Source organism: Monodon monoceros, unplaced genomic scaffold (genome assembly GCF_005190385.1).
Source record: "Monodon monoceros isolate NGI ecotype Baffin Bay Population unplaced genomic scaffold, NGI_Narwhal_1 Super_Scaffold_19, whole genome shotgun sequence".
In the NCBI taxonomy this organism is placed as follows: Eukaryota; Metazoa; Chordata; class Mammalia; order Artiodactyla; family Monodontidae; genus Monodon; species Monodon monoceros.
The window spans coordinates 86,021,484-86,039,306 of NW_021703775.1; the positions used below are offsets into that span (position 1 = coordinate 86,021,484).

General features: G+C 46.9%; 2 protein-coding genes across 6 annotated transcripts in view; one reads left to right on the forward strand and one right to left on the reverse strand.

Moving 5' to 3' along the window:
- Positions 1–5,038, reverse strand: part of TRAPPC12 (trafficking protein particle complex 12) — a 62,504-nt gene extending 57,466 nt beyond the window's left edge. For 2 of the 4 annotated variants that reach the window (XM_029231685.1, XM_029231683.1), the window contains exon 1: positions 4,933–5,038. The gene's annotated coding sequence lies outside the window, so the exon portion shown is untranslated. Of the gene's footprint in view, positions 1–279; positions 464–4,371; positions 4,414–4,932 lie in introns of those variants that run through there. The other 2 variants (XM_029231682.1, XM_029231684.1) reach the window with 2 other exon arrangements.
- A 3,704-nt stretch (positions 5,039–8,742) lies between these two features.
- The window catches only part of EIPR1 (EARP complex and GARP complex interacting protein 1), an 89,219-nt gene continuing 80,138 nt past the window's right edge, over positions 8,743–17,823 (forward strand). Inside the window, exons 1-2 of one of the 2 annotated variants that reach the window (XM_029232044.1) lie at positions 8,743–8,913; positions 12,396–12,479. In XM_029232044.1, coding sequence (XP_029087877.1) covers positions 8,872–8,913; positions 12,396–12,479 — 126 coding nt within the window. In that variant the 5' untranslated portion in view covers positions 8,743–8,871. Of the gene's footprint in view, positions 8,914–12,395; positions 12,480–17,823 lie in introns of those variants that run through there. The other variant, XM_029232048.1, reaches the window with a different exon arrangement.

The window sequence follows — 17,823 nt, forward strand, 5'->3', positions numbered from 1 at the left end:
GTAACTATACTCAGCTGGTCTCTAGATAAGATTACTTTTTTCTCTGTCAACACTTTCATCACAGTATTCCAAATTAGCTCTCTTTCCCTTTTATAGCCTGGACCACCCTGAGATCCAAAAGCAAGATTACTTTAAAGTAGGTTCAAAGTTAAACATTTTGGAGAAGTTTCTTGACCAGCATAGTCAGTTACTAATTCCCCATTTACTACATATTCACTTAATAATTATTAGCTATAAATAAGTCAAAAATACAATGAAAAGGAACGAAAGCCCCTTTACTTGTAATGTTTCACAGCTCCAATGGGAGGCTGCCTCAGGAACATCAGAGTGGACGAACCCCAACGTGTAAGGCTCTTCCCTGGTCCTCCTCAGGCAGGACACGAAGACTAAGCAGGAAGACCACGGAACGGCAATGACTTTGTTTAACCTTTGCAACAGCCAGACGAGACAGGCATCGGCTGCCCTAAAATACAGATGAGGACACTAAGAACCAGAGAAGTGATGGGACTCATCTGACCAGGAATGGAAGCAGGGCCCCTGACTAAGCCCCTGAGGACTCAAGTACCCCGCGCCCACACAGTGCCCGGGAGATGCCAGGAACTACTGCTGGTTAACCAGGCCCTTCTCGGAATAAAAACAGTGCAGATACTAATGCCAGATGCCCCGTTACTACGTTAACGGACACCTGTGAAAAACTGTACGATATAAGGTCCAATACATACAATTACAGGAGAAGGTGAAGAATACCAAAACTGGCAAAATCACACAGATACTTTCTTTATATGCAGGGAAAAGTGGAGAAAAGTCGACTCTTAAAGTAAGCAGAAGTCACTGCCAGGTTAATTGGTGTGTATTACAAGATACAGAGAAAGACAGACTAAAATGGGGGGACCTAGGAAAGACTGTGCACAGATGACCTTGAGCGGCTTCTCACCAGGCAACGCAATAAAAGAAGACTCCTCACTATCGAGACCCATTCATTATGCGGACTGGATCATTACAGCAAGAAACAACTGCTTAAGCAATAATTAAAGAAACCCAGATTGAAACTATGATTTTAAAAATGTGACCTGTGAAATAGGCAAAGATTTTTAGAAGTGACAGTTCTGGGGAATTTTAGGGAAACTTACTTATTGGCAAGGGGAATGCAACCTTTCTGAAGAACAGCTTGGCAAGGAATAAAACTCTGACAAGCAACTCTGCGTTTAGCAACTCACCTAAAATTTTTGTTTTTAAAGAAATCATCTTCTGAAAGGAAGAAAGCTAAGAGGAACGCTCTTTCAAGTCAATGCTTAAGTCTGTAACTATGTTTTCTCTCCAGTAACCTTGTTTCTAATCCAATCTAATTTAGAAAATCAATGTCACCTGTTTCCTAGTGACACTGTTTACACAGATGTTACCCAGCCCAGAGTAAAAATTAAATTGTTTACCTTAATTTCTGAATGGAAACTACACATTTATCAGAAACATCGCCAAAGGACTGGGCTGAGACGCCCTGCAAGTCAGGGATCATTGCTCGCCGAGCGCCACTGTGTCTCAGACACCAGCTACATCAAGGCTACATTACTGGCTCTCAAGGAGATAACAGAGAGGAAACTAAGTAACTGTGACACACACGCCGCTCTGGCCCCAGGAAAGAGGGCTGTCTATGGAACGGGACAGCGGTGCAAGCTCCATCTCGGCTTTCTGACTCCTTTCACTGGAATACCTTAGAAGGTTCTTGCTCCTTTCCCTGACTCTTCTGAAGGCCCCTTTTCTATAAACAACTTTTATTAAACTGGAGTGGATACAATGTTTATAACACCTACTTCCCCTCCTTTTCTGGGCTAATATTCTGAGATTTGTCACATCCTTGTTTTTCCTTAATTTTCCACGTTTGTTTCCTCAGACGTGTTAGATTTCTCAGTTTTTTCCTTAGTTTCCCCTCCCCACTTTTAACCTAAGACCCAACCCTGTAAGTGGCGTGAAGCTGTGATTCACTCATCTTTGCTGACGATGCTCTACTGCGTGACGGTTCCACAGCCTAATATCTATTCTTCTGTTGATGGATATTTGAGGTGTTAGGTTTGTGAATCTACAGACAGTGCTGCTATGAATATTCTTGTACATGTCTCCTGCTGTACGTGTGAAAACTCCTTCATGACATTATTAAAAGTTAAGCGTGTGCGGTGGGTCATTCATGGAGAATACACCTCTTTATCAGATAACGCCAAATTGCTTTACTAAGTGGTTGTACCAATTTACACACTTAGTAGCGGTGTGTAAATAGTCTTCTTGTTCAACACATTCACCTACACTTGATATTGTCAGACTTCATAATATCAAGATGACATTAAAAATTCCTACAAATCAATAGTATTACAGACGATCCAACAGAAAAATATTTTGCACAAAGATTTGAACAAGGTGAAAGGGATACACATTTCACAAGCATGTGTCCTGTGACTTCAACAGCCATACAACTTGATTTTTCTAGAATGATTCCACTTTACACCCATGGTTGCAGTAAAATTAAGCACGTCTTTTCACTCTCAAGAGTCCTGGTTGAGACAAAAATGGTCCCACTACTTATGTATCATGGAGGAACTCCTGCACATGGGCACCAAAAGCTATGACCATGAACGTCACAAACAGAAAATAGAAACAAAATGCCACCCCCTTTTCAAAGCCCCCAAAATATAAAATCTGGAAACAACCACTGCCCATAGGTACCATAATAAATAAACAGCAGTATATTCAAAAATGGAATACTAAACAGTAGTGAAAACGAATGAGCCATCCTATAGTGAATGCAACAATGTTTGAATCTCACACATCTAATTCTGCACCCAGAACCGGTAGAAAAATAAACAGTATGATTTTCCATATAAAGTTCAAAACATGAAAATGAAACAATATACTATTTTAGGAATACAAACACAAAAACAAGGTGATAATAACACCCAATTCGGTTGGGGAGGAGCTTGGAAGTGACAGCAAGGGGAGGTGTGATGGGGGAGGGACACATGAGAGTCTAAGCCGCTGGCAGCAGCAGTGACAGAAGACGGCGTCGGGTCTGCACTTGAACTTTGTGTTTTCCATATATGTTACATGCAGTCTTTACATTTCATAATCTAAAAATGGAAAAGCATATGAATCTGTTCTTGATTTGCATGTGATATAAATCTTTGCTTCTCTTACTATTGATTTAATGAATTTTATGAAATCATAGACATGGTTTTAAGCCTATGTCAGCACCAAAATGCTAGCAAAGAAATCGGATTTTCTCTTTGTCCAGTTGAGTTCTTTGCACAATGAGCTTAATTAATGCCTTAAAATATTTTTAAAGTACTAACTTTAAGTGATTTAAATTCACTAAGAATAATGAAAACTACTGCTGTTCAGGCTCCCTTTCTGGACATAAGACTCTGCAATTACAAATCTTTCACCAGATTGCAATAATGTAAACTGTATTTCCATGAAAGAACTATGCCATGAGGTAGGAATCTAATTAGCACATATTTATAAAAGCCCCACGTAAAGAACACCCACCACAGATCAAGCATTTTACATGAGTTATCATATTTAATCCTTAGGATCAATTCACAAAGTATTAGCTCCGTCATACAGCAGAGAAAGTCAAGTGATTTGCCCAAAGCCACCGTACCAATACTTGATGCTGACAGGATTCCAACAGTTTTTCTGCCTCTGCTCTCCTTGTAAGGCTCCTAGACAGGTCGTGACTGAGAGCCACCGGCGGAGGCACAAAGCGCTCTGAGTAACTGCTTGAGTCTTAGCTTCACTGATAAATAAGGTGACCTTTGAAAATGATTTAATCCTTTAGCCTCGGCTTTCTCATCTGTAAACTGGGATAATGAAGATTAAATAGCAACGGATGCACAGGAACTTTTTAAACTGTGATGAGCTGCACATAAACACAATAATTATAAGTTTAATGACGAAGCAGAGTGGTAACACAGTCTTGGAACGGTGAAGATCCTGTCTGAAATCACAGGATGTGCGGACTGGTGAATTTTATCCTATTTGAAGTCCTCAATCCCTTCTCCCAGCCCATCACACATGGGCCCTAACTCGCTGTATGCCACCCAGTACAACCTTCTGAATTGACGAAAAGAAACAAGAAGTATTTAAATTCAGTGTTTTCCAGTAGCTATAAAGAGATATGGCAGGTCCAAGGAAATGTTTCATTGGGGTCAAACTCTTTTGTGGATGAGGGTGAGGGAAACAGGCATATTTTAAAGCACATCTTTGAGCCTTATGCTCTTTTACAATAAAAGTGTTTTCAAATCTTCCCAGTATATGCACTCTTATCAGTCAGCTCTGTCCTGGATGCTGTCCTGGAAGGAATCAGCCAACATTTACAAGACTTACATGCTTTTACACAAACCACCGCATTTTGCCCGCAAAATACTGAGTCTGGTCGGGCGAGTCACTGTGAACGTCCACCTGCCGGAGAGTAAACCAGGACTAAGAAGTCACTGAGGGCCACGGCTGGGACCTGGGCCGCAGACCCCTCCCCAGCTTTCGGTGCCAAGCGTTGCGGGCTGCTCCGGGGGTGTGCAGCCAACGGCCGCCCCCGGAAGGGAAGGCCCGCGCTGCGGACCCCGCAGGACCAGCCTGGGCTTGGCGGGAGGAGGGACAGAGACGAGACCCCGGGGAGGAAACACCCTCGGAGAGGAGAGACCCCCGGGATGGAGACCCCCGGGGTGGAGACCCCCGGGGAGGAAACCCCGGGGAAAAGAACTCCCGGGAAGAGAACCCTGGGGAGGAGACACGCCCGGAGAGGAGAGACCAGGGGAGAAGAACCTCGGGGAGGACACCCCGGGGAGGAGACCCGGAGAGAAGACCCCCGGGGGACTGTGTCGGAGGGCCGGCGGGGCTGCGGCTAGGGACAGCACGACCCCCTCCCTACAGCCCGGGCCCTGTCCTCACCTGCCACCGGCCCCCTGGGGTCGGAGAAAGGGTCACCTACAGCCGTAACCCAGGGTGCAAGGAGAAGTGTAGAGGAAGCCGGGAAGGAGGGACTGGAATCGGCGCCTCCTGCGGCTTCTGCGCCTGCGCGCGCCTGCTCCCGCGCATGCTCAGTGCAGGAGCCAAGCGCCCGGAGCGTTTCCGGTTCATGCATTGGTGGGCGGGGTGTGGGCCCCAAGGTGGGAATCGGGGGCGGGGAATGCGCGGGGGGAGTTCAGCCCTTCCCTGGGACTGGGGAGGGAAATCGTTGTGACCCTCAGAGGCGACAAGCAAACCTGTGGCAGAGGGGCAGCTGGAAGGGAGATGGTTAAGCTCTTTATTTTCCTAGCCAAATCACCCTAGAAACATTTATTTTCAGGGATTTGTCTTTGTGCCTATATGTATTTTCAACTTTTCCTGCCATGCATCTGTACCACTGTGTAACCACATTAACGATAAAAATGGTAATAAGAATACGAATAATAGCTGGGTGGATTTAATCCAAAAGTATGAAGATCCTGCATTCCTTAGCGCCGCAACTTAATCTTAGGCAAACGGTGCCGGTGAATAGGATGCCCACGTCTGTGCCTCTGCTTCCTTGATTTCTGGTGTAACCACCCAGATCTCTTCGTTCATCCAAGGATTCCTATCCAGCTTAAGTACCAGGCACAGCGCTAGGCGCTGGAGCACAACTAAGCCAAACCAGACCCAGCCAATTCTTTATTCTTATTTTTTAATGATTTAAAATATTTTATTTTTGACAAATAAAAATCGTATATATTTAAGGGGTACAACATGATGTTTTGATATCTAACCTAAGTGGCCATCATCGGATGAATGGATAAAGAAGATGTGGCACGTAAAAAGAAACGAAATTGAGTTATTTGTAGTGAGGTGGATGGACCTAGAGTCTGTCATACAGAGTGAACTCAGAAAGAGAAAGACAAATACTGTATGCTAAAACATATATATGGAATCTAACAAAAAAAATGTCATGAACCTAGGGATAAGACAGGAATAAAGACACAGACCTACTAGAGAATGGACTTGAGGATATGGCGAGGGGGAAGGGTAAGCTGTGACAAAGTGAGAGAGTGGCATGGACATATATACACTACCAAACAGAAAATAGATAGCTAGTGGGAAGCAGCCGCATAGCACAGGGAGATCAGCTCGGTGCTTTGTGACCACCTAGAGTGGGGGGGATAGGGAGGGTGGGAGGGAGGGAGATGCAAGAGGGAAGGGATATGGGAACATATGTATATGTATAACTGATTCCCTTTGTTATAAAGCAGAAACTAACGCATCATTGTAAAGCAATTATACTCCAATAAAGATGTAAAAAATATTTTATTTTTGACAAATAAAAATCGTATATATATTTAAGGTGTACAACGTGATGTTTTGATATATCTATACATTGTGAGATGATGACCACAATGGAACTAATGAACTTATTCATCACCTCACTTATTTCCCATTTTCTGTGTTTGTGGTGAAAACACTTGAAATCTACTCTCCACAAATTTCAATTATAGTATATTTTTTTAAATTGGAGTATAATTTCTTTACAATGTTGTTAGTTTCTGCTGTACAACGAAGTGAGTCAGCTGTATGTATACATATATCCCCTCCCTCTTGGACCTCCCACCATCCCACCCATCTAGGTCATCACAGAGCACCGGGCTGAGCTTCCTGTGCCTTATAGCATGTTCCCACTAGCTATCAAGTATAGGATACATTATTATTAACTATCTCTCCAGAACTTATTCATCTTATAATTGAAAGTTTGTACTTTTTGATCAATATCTCCCCTTTCCCCCACCCCTCAGCCTCTGGTAATCGCCATTCTACTCTCTGTTACAATGATTTCAACTTTCTCTTTTAGATTCCATATGTATGTGGAATCATACTGTATTTGTCTTTCTGTATCTGGCTTATTTCATTTAGCACAATGTCCTCTAGGTTCATTCATGTTGTCACAAACGACAGGACCTCCTTCATTTTAAGGTTGAATAATATTTCATTATATATATGAAAAAGCATGTTAAAAAACATTGACCAGCTTAAACTGCTTATTCTCCTTAAATTGCTTAATCAAACCTTGAGTTATTTTACAGACAGCACTGCACGCGTCTCCAGGATGACCCCCAAAGAATCTTCAGTCTACAGAACTCAAATAGAAATGTCACTGGAGCCCTTTATGAGGCAAGAAATCTTTCAATAAGGAAAATCTGGCTTCCAGCAGCACCGGTAGTTTATATGGACTGATTTGAGGCTAACCAATCAGCTTTCAAGTTTGAAATTTCCCTAACCCCTTAAATTTCACCCTGAACCTTGGACTGGGGAGACTGATTTGAGACCTGTCTCCCATTTCCTTACTGGTCAACCTCACAATAAAGATCATTCTTTTCTCAAAAGCTGGTACCATAGTATTGTCTTCTATGGGCATAAGGCAGTGAGCCCTTGCTGAGTGTGTGCATACACACACACACACTGACACACATTTAGGTTGTTTCCATGTCTCAGCTACTGAATATAATCCTGCAGTGAACATGGAGTGCAGATATCTCTTCAAGATAGGGATTTCATTTTCTTCGGATCTCAAAAGTGGGATTGTGAGATCATATGGTAGCTCTATTTTTAATTTTTTGAGGAATCTCCATACTGTTTACCATAGTCGATGTATCCTTTTACATTCTCACCAGCAGCGTACAAAGGTTCCCTTTTCTCCAATCCTGCCAACACTTAACTTTTAACTTTTTGGTGACAACCATTCTAACAGGTGTGAGGTGATAGCTCCTTGTGGTTCATTTGCATTTCCCTGATGATTAGCGATATCAAACATCTTTTCATATACTATTCCAGACCTCGTTATTTGAAACAAAGATTAAGGGAAGAGAGAAAAGTTAAATGGTCACACAGATGGAGGAGAGGTGCATGGTCCTGGAAACCTATGGGACCCAGGTTAGTGAAGGAGGTTCAGCTATGGGGATTTTGGGACTCCATGCAATGTCATTCCTGTCTGCCAAAGGCATTGCCTAATGTCAAGGCAGGCACTTTGGGAGTACTGCCTAAGCGGGGCAACCTCTCCAGCATGACAGTCCTTGGAGATCCAATGACCCCAGGATCTTCCCACCAGGCTCCCTACAGAGGCAAATGCTGCCAAACAATGCCAGTGGTTCGATGCCAGGCATCACCCCAGCCCTGGCAGTGCGATCCCTTGGCCACCCCACACACACCGCCTGGCGCCTGCAGATATGAACTAGCCCGGTCCCTGACTTTAAGGATCCTGGTCCCGGCCTACCTAAGTCTGACAGACCAGACACATACCCTAGCCCCCCAACTTAACCCCTCTGTGCCCTCAACTGTCACTGAAATTTGCAGTGGCCCATCTGTAAAATGTAAGAATGATGCCTTAGCCGTAAGGCTGGAGCGAAAAACTTAACGACAGTGCCTACAAAGCATGCGTCCCGGCACCCAGCCGTCCAGCGACAGAGTCACAGCCTCAGGGATGCCATTCCCTCTGGGGCGATGGAGCAGGGAGGGGCCCGAGCTGCAGGCCGCCGGGCGGCCGTAACTGCGAGCCGGGCCGGGCCGGCTTCGCTCCGCCCCCGCCTCCCTACAGGAGTCCCCAGGCCGGTCCTCCCTTCGCGGTCCCAATCTCCGGATCCTGGGAGCTGAGAGCCCGGATGGGAGCCAAGTGGGCATGCGCACAAGCCCGGCGCTGCCGCCATTGGCCGCCGGCGAGGAACGCATTGATGAGTCATCAGGAAAACACCGGAAGTGAGCCCTACGGGAGCCGGGGTGGGCCAGAAAGCGTTCCTGTTTGGCGCCGCCGGGGCTGGAGGGAATGAATGGACGCTGAGGTGGGGCGCACCCGCTCCGCGGACCGGCCTTAGGCGAGTGAGCCGCCGCAGCATGGAGGACGACGCGCCGGTGATCTACGGCCTGGAGTTCCAGGTGGGTGACAGGAGGGCCCAGCGACGTCGGTGCAGCCGAGGTCACTGGGGATTCAGGGGCCAGAGGCCCTGGTCATCCAGGACGGGCCGGGGGCCTGCGTGACACACGGGGGGCGCAGCGGTTCTGCCCGCGACCCCCCCGGCTTGGGAGCCCCCGCCGCCTCCCCTCAGCCCCGGGCGTTCCTTGTGGCCTAATTCTCACCACTCACTTCGGTGTATTTGCTTGTGTACCTTTCCTCTAGCATTGGCGTTCCAATGGAACGCCATTGGAAGCAGGCACTCTATTTTTTTTGGGGGGGGGCGTTTAATTTTGACACAATGTTAAATCTACACTAAGAGTTGCGAAGAGACACGGAAAGTTCCTGTGTCCCCTTCACCCAGCTTCCCCTAATGCTGACGTCGGCTCCAGCACTTACGGTGTGACCTTGGGCCTCAGTTTCCTTGTCAGTAAAATGGGAAAATAAGCATCTCCCCCTTGTGGCTGTTATGAAATTATATGAGTTAACACATTTAATTCAAGCACTTAGAACACTGCCTGGCATATAATAAGCATTCAGTAAATGTTCTGATTATTATAATGAGACAAAATTCTTAACAGATAAATTCCACACAGGGCAGTATTTTAGTGTCCTGTGAGTCATGAACTGTTACAGGGCTCGACAGCTGGCTCTATCACACAGACTGGTGCCTTAACGACCAGTTATTGAGAACTTAACTGTGTGTCAGGCACTCTGCTTAACACCATACATATATTTTGTTTAATTCTCACAGCAGTCGTATTGGTAGATGCTATTTTTCCTGTGGTCTATGGCTGCTTAGCTAAGGATTCTAGCCTAGGTAGGCTTTAAACCCAAACTGACTTCAAAGCTCCTTAACCACAAAGTTAAACTGCTTTCTCCTTAACAAGGTACACATGTGGGTACATCCAGATGGTGCATCCAGAGGGTGCACAGGGGGAGAGAGAAGTTTCTCTGACCTGTGCTACCTAAAGTGTGCATCTTCTTCCAATGCTACTTAATAACTTTTTGATCTCCTTAAGTAATCTCCTAAGTAACCCGGAGGTTTTGATCTTCACTGTTGGATCTTTGAGGTAACTGAAATGTTGTTTCCTGGGATTTTGACAAATCAACGGAGTAGATCCTTGCCTTGGGCATCAAGCATTTTATCTGAATCTCTTTATCTTTTTTTTTTAATTTCTTTTTTATGTTAAAAGAAGTAGCTGATTTTTGCACTTACTTACTTTACACAGCTCTGTGGGCCATGGCTTTCTTGAATTTGAAGAACCATTACTACAGTAAACATAAAAGAACCGAAAGTTATAGTGGAGGTTTGGTTGTCAGTGATGTTTAGATCACTGCGGAGAACAGTTTACATAGAAGATGGGAATCTGATTATTGACCATCGACTGAAGGTAATGAGGCTTGGAGGGTAAAATGAGGCACCACTGTGCAAATAAGAGGCAGAAGACCGGCATAGAGGGGCTGTTAAAATGCCAGGCACATCCGTGTTTCTGCAACGTTTTGACTTGTGTTCATGATTTTAGCTTTTTCTTCTTGTGTATTTAAAATTTTTAAAACAAGTAATTCTTACGAGTTGTCTAAGCAGTCAGTGGCTGAAAATCTGATTAAAAGTCAGCCAGCCCTAAGCACTCCCTTTCCATCTTCTCTGAGTTCTTCAGAACAACCACTTTCAACATTTTAAAAAGTGTTTCTTCTAGTCTTTACCTTCTTGCTTTTATCTCTCCATATAACCTGGCGACTGGATGGCATGGCACGTGAGGAGTTCTGGCTTTTTCTATGCTCTCCTGTCTTCCTTCAGACTCCCAATATAGTTAATTACAATCTTTTGCCAAATCTATACTCAGGTTTCTCATTTTTCTAATTACATTGTTGACTGCTGATTCAAGTAGGGTTCCATGACTTGTTTAGCCAGCTCTTCAGGATTTTTGCGCAGAAAAAATTTGAATTTTAAGTTGAGTACCTTACCTCATCTTTGTGTGCGTGTCCTGGATTGCCTGGTTAGTGCCGTCCTTACTAGCTGTGCACCCGGTGCCGGTTTCTCCTCCCGGAGTTTCCACTTCCTTGCCCTGCATCCCTTTGAGCCAAGTGCCTAAGTTCTTGTGTTTCCTATTACCATAACCTAGATGGTCTAGGGTGTGCTGTTCCTATCATGCTTGCTCTGCAAGATGACGACTGGAAATCTGTTTACACTATAAAGACAAGTAATATATCAAATCTTGGGTGAGTTTTAGGACCCTTTTTCTTAAAGGGTGGAAGATTATTTTAAAGGACGTACAGTAACTGTGATCAAATAGCCAGTGGATCTGCTGCTTCCAACCCAATGCACGAAGACACTGCATTTTAACAGTGACAAATTTAAGCACAAAGCCATCTTATACTTTCATTCTATAGATTTGTTGTATCTTCAGATATTGCATACATTATTCGTTGGGGTTTCTGTCTTTGCGTCCTTCCAGCATTGGGTCTGGTTTTCAGTTCCTCCAGCTGTGTCGACTCAGGTTCAGTTGTCTGGGGTTGTCTTGCCTTCCCTCTCTAGTCTTTTCTCGCTTGTGAAGAGCTGATTGCTCCATTGAGTTCTGTAGGTGAGCGTCCGTGTGTATAATCACGGGCTCTGGCTCTTCTGTGGCAGCATCCGCCTAATGCTTGCATCTTCTGACGCCTTTTCCCGTTGTCTCCTCCCCTCCCCCTCCCCCTCCCCCTCCCTCCTCGCGGTGCCCTTGCAGGGCTCCCGTGCTGGCCCCTAGATCATGTCCAGGGCTGAGCAGGTTCATCTCACTCTAGTTCGCCCTCGCGCCTGGCCTGTGACCCGGCTGGGGAGGATCCCACCCCAAAGCCTCGCGCTCTGCTGGCCCCTCCTCCCCCGAGGATCCTGCACTCTGCTCGCCCAGCTCTGGGAGCCTGTAAGACGCTCTCCTCAGCATCACCGCTTAGCCGCCTGTTCCAAATTGATGAGGGCCTCCAGGTGAAAGTGGGTAGGAGGTCAGCCCTCCTCTGACTTTTCTCCTTTCCTGGAGCTTGCATTTCACGACTGGCAGCTTTCTGAAGCCTTGAAACAAACTCAAGCTTTTTGGTTTAGTTTTTCCAGCTGGCTCTGCAGGAGACTTGCCTTAAACCACCTGTTCTGCCATCACTGGGAGCCATTTTCTGCTCTGTTATTGAAGAATAATTTGTTCAACCAATCAATTACTGTTGAAAATAAATAATGGTTTTGCTAAAAAACACAATTTATATCTTTACTGCTTAATTTTTGTGCCCACTTACAGTTGTTTCCAGATATACTTTGGAAGTGGAATTGTGTCACAAAGTGTACAGGAGTTGAGGGCTCTTCGTGCATGGTTCTAAATTGCCTTGCAGGCGCTCTGTACCAGCTGCTACTCCATCAGCAGTAGAAGAGGCAACTGCCTTTCTAATCTGTTGGATCCCACCTTCATACATGTGTGTGCATTTTCCTTCCCTCCTGCAGGCACGTGCTCTCACACCTCAAACGGCAGAAACAGATGCCATTCGGTTTCTGGTGGGGACGCAGTCTCTAAAATATGATAATCAGGTAACTATTTTTGACAAATGTATACATGTTAATTACTAAGCCTGTTCTCGGTTTTATAACCATTTCATTCTTGATTTTTCAAGCAACATTTGAGAAAATTAATGCCACACAAACAAAATAAAACTTTCATTGGGATTTACATAGCCAACTGTATGTGATGATTGAATTAAATAATTTAAACTTATTCTGTGTAGCACTATTGCCGTAGTTTCGTGTTTTGGTTTTGTGGGTATATAGGATTCACCGTGTAAGTGGTTGAGAAGCAACCCAGGGTACGAGGTCAGCATCACCCCTTTGACCCCAGCCAGTGGTCGACTGCTCTGATGGCTCACAGCACTCTCTCTAGCTGAGCCTGGATGAGGCCGTAATCCCAGTGCAACAGAGTTCCAGGCTGTCTCTGCCAGTTGGTCCAGGGAGATATACAGGGTGTGACCTATGTGCTGTCCTGGCCACTATAGTGGAAAGATTGTTGGATACTCACAAGATTGAGGTTCAGTCCACGGCTTGACACAAAAGTATGACCTTGAGCGAATGGATTAACCTTGCTGGACTTCGTCTTCCTCATCCTCAAATAGAGGTAGGGTCGTCTGCAGGTGCCGTGGATGTTGCGGAGTTGTGCACTGCCGTTGATCTTGGGGAAACGCACATCAGGCGGTGTCACGTGGTGCAGCCCCCATCCAGTTACTGTTGTCACTGGGGGGTCATGGTGTTAAAATCGCTGTCCAAGAGTATTCAGTGCCACATGGGGTGTGGTGAAATCCTCACTCTCCCGTGTTGATGAGGGACTTTGTGTTGGCATAGTCATTCTGGCAGCTAATTTGATGGTATACATCTAGAGCTTCATAAATAAGTGTTCATATTATTTAACACGTAATTCTTATACTCAAAACATCGAAGAAGCTTTATATACGAGGGATAATATCATATTGGTGCATAGAATGGTGAAAGCGCGAGAAGCGACCACATCGTGCAGGTAGTAGGTTGGATCCTGTGGCATTCCCATCCTCGATGGCAGGGTCACATGTTCAGCCTGGCTGAGCCTGGCCACTGTCGGCAGTATGCTCCCTCACTGCACGCCTGGAAAGCTGAGTCTCCTCAGAAGCGTTACAACCTAAAAATTCTTAGGTGATTCTGTGAAATGTTCAGATTGTATATACTGTGCGATCACTATTGTGTAAAAAAAAAAAAAAAAGTAGATTGTTTTGCAATATATACAAATATCGAATCATTCCATTGTACACCTGAAACTGATGTAATGTTATGTCAATTATACCTCTATTAAAAAAAGTAGATGAAGTACAAAATTGAATCTCAGCATAGAATAAAGACTAGAAATAGGTCAAAAGGGCTCGAAATTTGAGCCATGGTTATCTTCAGGGAATGTGAATGTGATGTAAATTGTTTCTTTATAATTTCCAGTTTTCTGAATATGTGTGTATGTGTGTGTGTTACTTTCCTCCTGGAAAATGTCAGATGGGAATGATTTATTTATAAAGATAGTTAGCAGTGGCTGTCTCACAGGGCAAGAGGAAACCCGGTGACAGCACCGTGCAGCCTGGGGGTGCTGGTTGGCGGAGAGAGGGGAAGGCTAACCAGGTGACAGCACAGGGAGCTGGTGACAGGAGGCACAGCTGTTTCCTCTGGGGATGGATGGGTGGAGTTTGTGATGGGGGAGGTGTTAGAGGCCTGGGGACAGAGCCAGGTGGACGACTAACTGCCTTTTTCTCATCTACTTGTGTTTCAATTCCACCCAGCTCCGGGCCTGTACCATTGACCTTCTTGGTAGAACATCAGTTTTTATTTTTATTTTTTTTGGCTGCGCCGCATGGCTTTCAGGATGTTAGTTCCCCAACCAGGGATTGAACCCACGTCCTCAGTGGTGAACGCTCAGAGTCCTAACCACTGGACCACCAGGGGATTCCTGAACATCAGTTTTTAAACTTCTTAAGAAAAGAAAGAAATTGTTATTATTATTTAATGAGGGATGCTTATAAATTTTTTCTAGAAAATATTAAAAGCTGACAGAAACAAATGAATTAAGAACAAAATGAGGCAGTGTAAGGCATTAATAAGTTACATTGTACCTGGTTTTATCAGGCAAAATTGTATACCATTTGGTTATGATACTAAGAAAGGATCAGCCCCAAATGACATAAAGTGCTTTAATCTTCCTGAAATCCTTTTTGAAGCAAGATAATCTCGGGGGTGGGCCCAGCATCTGCATTGCTAACCAGTGTCAGGGAGCGCCTCTTCTGTGGCCCTGTCATATGGATCGTAATTACCTAAGCCGGGGGGACATCAGCCTCCTGACAAACGTAGTTTGCAGCTCCATATGCCTGTTTATCAAATGTACTCTCTGCGGGAACAGTCCTGGCTTTTAGAATACAGGCCGTCGGTCCGTGGGCCTAGTGAAAGAAACATTATCATCTTAGCTGAGAGACTTTGGTTCTTAAAAATCAGTCTTAGAAATCCAACTTTCCAATGGTAAGGTCCAGAAAAGTTCGGTAGTTAATGGTAACAAGTGCGTAACTCTTGGTAACCTCTTCCGCATCCTCCAGTGTGTAAGGCTCCTTGAGTGCTAGGTGCAGGACCACTGTGTGCTCTGCCGGCTCTTTCCTTTCAAAGTCCTCATTAAGGGCTTCCCTGGTGGCGCAGTGGTTGAGAGTCCGCCTGCCGATGCAGGGGACACGGGTTCGCGCACCGGTCCGGGAAGATCCCACATGCCGCGGAGTGGCTGGGTCCGTGAGCCATGGCCGCTGAGCCTGCGCGTCCGGAGCCTGTGCTCCGCAACGGGAGAGGCCGCAACAGTGAGAGGCCCGCGTACCGGAAAAAAAAAAAAAAAAAAGTCCTCATTAAGCTGCTGATTCAGGCTTGTAGCCTCTGGCTTCAGTTATTTTTTTCTGGCCACAGTTGAATTAAAGGGTGGAGGCTGAGGTTTATAACTTTCTCTTTACACTCTTCACCTGTGGTGGTCTTTTGGATGTGAATCCAGACGATAGGAATGAAAGAGTGTTTCTGACCTGCTGGTGTTTCTTTTCTGTTTCTGGGAAAGGTATGTGGCCTTGTTGGGACAGTCATTCATTCACTCACTCACTCATTCATTCATTTGCTCAGCAATGCTTATTTAGTGTGGTGACAGGACTCTGATTCCTCTCACTGTGTTAGGTGTGAGACTCACAGAAGGAACAGATACATTTGTGCCCCGAGTTCAGCTTCCAATGATGCGGTGACATAGATGTGCAGATAACTGCAGTGACACTGAGGAGAGAGGTCCAGGCGGAGTGGCATGTGGCCGGAAGGACACCAGTTTCTTCCTGGTGGCATCAGAGCCAGCGTCACAGAGAAGGGGGTGTCTGAGCTGAGGCCTTCAGGCTGCGATGAGTTGTGTCACTTGCCGGTGGGCCTGTGTTTTCATAGTACTTTGGCTCATCCCCGGGGAGGGAGCCCAGGGGAAGGGAGAGGCGAGAGGGAGCAGGGGGGCCAGGCCGCATGCATGGACACCTGTGCAGCCGGAAACAGTCCTCACGCCCGGCGTGCATGTTTCGTCTCAGACATGCATGCCTGTTCTGCTCACGTCACACGTGTGTTCCTCTCACACTTGACAGTGCTTCCCCTCACATATAGTATGTTTCCTCCCACATGTGAGACACAGGTCTTCTCGCATGTGATGTGCATGGTTCCCTACATGTGTGCCACATGCTTCCTCCCACGTGTGACACGTGTTTCCAGAGGCATCTGCCCCCGGGAGAGGATGCCCTGCGGTGGGGGGAGCATAGCATCCCTATTTCCTTCTGTCTCCAGAGGAAGTCCGGTTGTCCCTCTGGTTTCTGACTGTGTTACTGTTATCACACGATTACCACCTGCGTTTTAAAATGATGAGGGCCTTCTGGCTGACTGCCCCTGTCTCCTTTCCCTTGTCTCCGGCTTGCTTCCCTGCAGTGAGGGTGGACAGGGGCTTCCCCTCTGTGTCCTCTCCCGTCAGCGGTGTCGTGTGTGTCCTTGTCTGGCAGTGCTGTGTGCTGTGTGTCTGTCATTCCCCTCCTTGGGACGTACTCCCAGCCGCCTCCAGCCATGAGCTGGTGAGAGAGAAAGATAATGATGGGGGTCCTGGCCTGTGAGCCACGGGGGACTGAGGGCCAGACGGGGAGTGCAGGCAGGTGGTGCCCACTGCGCCCTCAGTGGACAGGGCGGGTGCTATTGGCCCCATTTCCAAACGGAGGGGTCGGCTCTAGCAGCCACGCGGTTTCTCCCTGGGGCCCTGCTGAAACGCGGCAGGATGACCACCAAGCCACCGGCTCCCTCTCCCCGCGTCCTCCTCGCTTGCACGCGCCGTGAACTGTGAAGCTCGGCTGGGCGAGGGCGCGTCCTGGACACTTGCTGTGGCGCCCCCACGGCTGATGCCCCTGTGGGAGGAGGTGCCGCCCCTGCCCCGAAGCACTTGCAGTGCCAGCTGTGACAGTAACAGTGGCATCACGTGACCTCAGCCCAGCTCTGAAACCCCGCCCTCCGGAGCCCCGCCCTGCCTGGGGAAGGAGGGGTGGCTGGTAGGGTTTCTGTCCCCCTCCCCAGCTTTGCCTCAGGCCATCAGCTCCTCCCTGGCAACTGTTAATCCCTAGAAAGCGCCCCTCACCTGAATCAGTGCTACTTAATTCAGCCCGGCTGTTCTCGTGAAAATTTGAGGAGCTGTCACAGTTGCTGGCCTTTCTTTGTCTGATGAGCTGCTTTATTTTCTGTGCCTTTAATTTTGCGCTGCCTGTGTTTGCAGCAGGACGGGCACTTCTGCAGTCTTGGTCTCCCCTGAGCGCTCCTTTGTGAGAAGGTGGGCTCTCCTGGGAGGCTGTGCTTCTCTGGTCCAGCGGGAAGCTCTAGCAGAGCCCAGGGGCAGGGCTTTCGCATTGCAGGGGTTGGGTTGCTTCTGCACCGTGCTTTCCCTGCAGAATCTCTCTGCATGTTGCTTCTCCCCTGTTTGTCACGTAGATGGGTGAGCGCCAGGGTGACAGAGAGGACCACTGTGGCGGGCCCTCTCTCAGCAGTCACTGAGAAGGCCGACATCCCCAAGGGGCTGGTAACGCAGCGGCCTTCTTTCCCCATGGGTCTTTTCCTTTGTAATCTTTTTTTTTTTTTTTTAACGTGTCAGCTCGATTGTTCTGTATTTGTATTTTGACTGAGGACAGCTTTGCTCATGTGCCCTCTCTGCCTGCAGGTCCTGTATTTGGCCACCCTCAGAATCACCGGAGGCGTTTGTTAGAAATTCAGGTTCCCAGCCCCACTCCAGACTGAGCCTCCATTTCTCCCCCGTCCCCCCCCCCTCCCCCCCCCCCCGCCCCCCCCCCCCCCCCCCCCC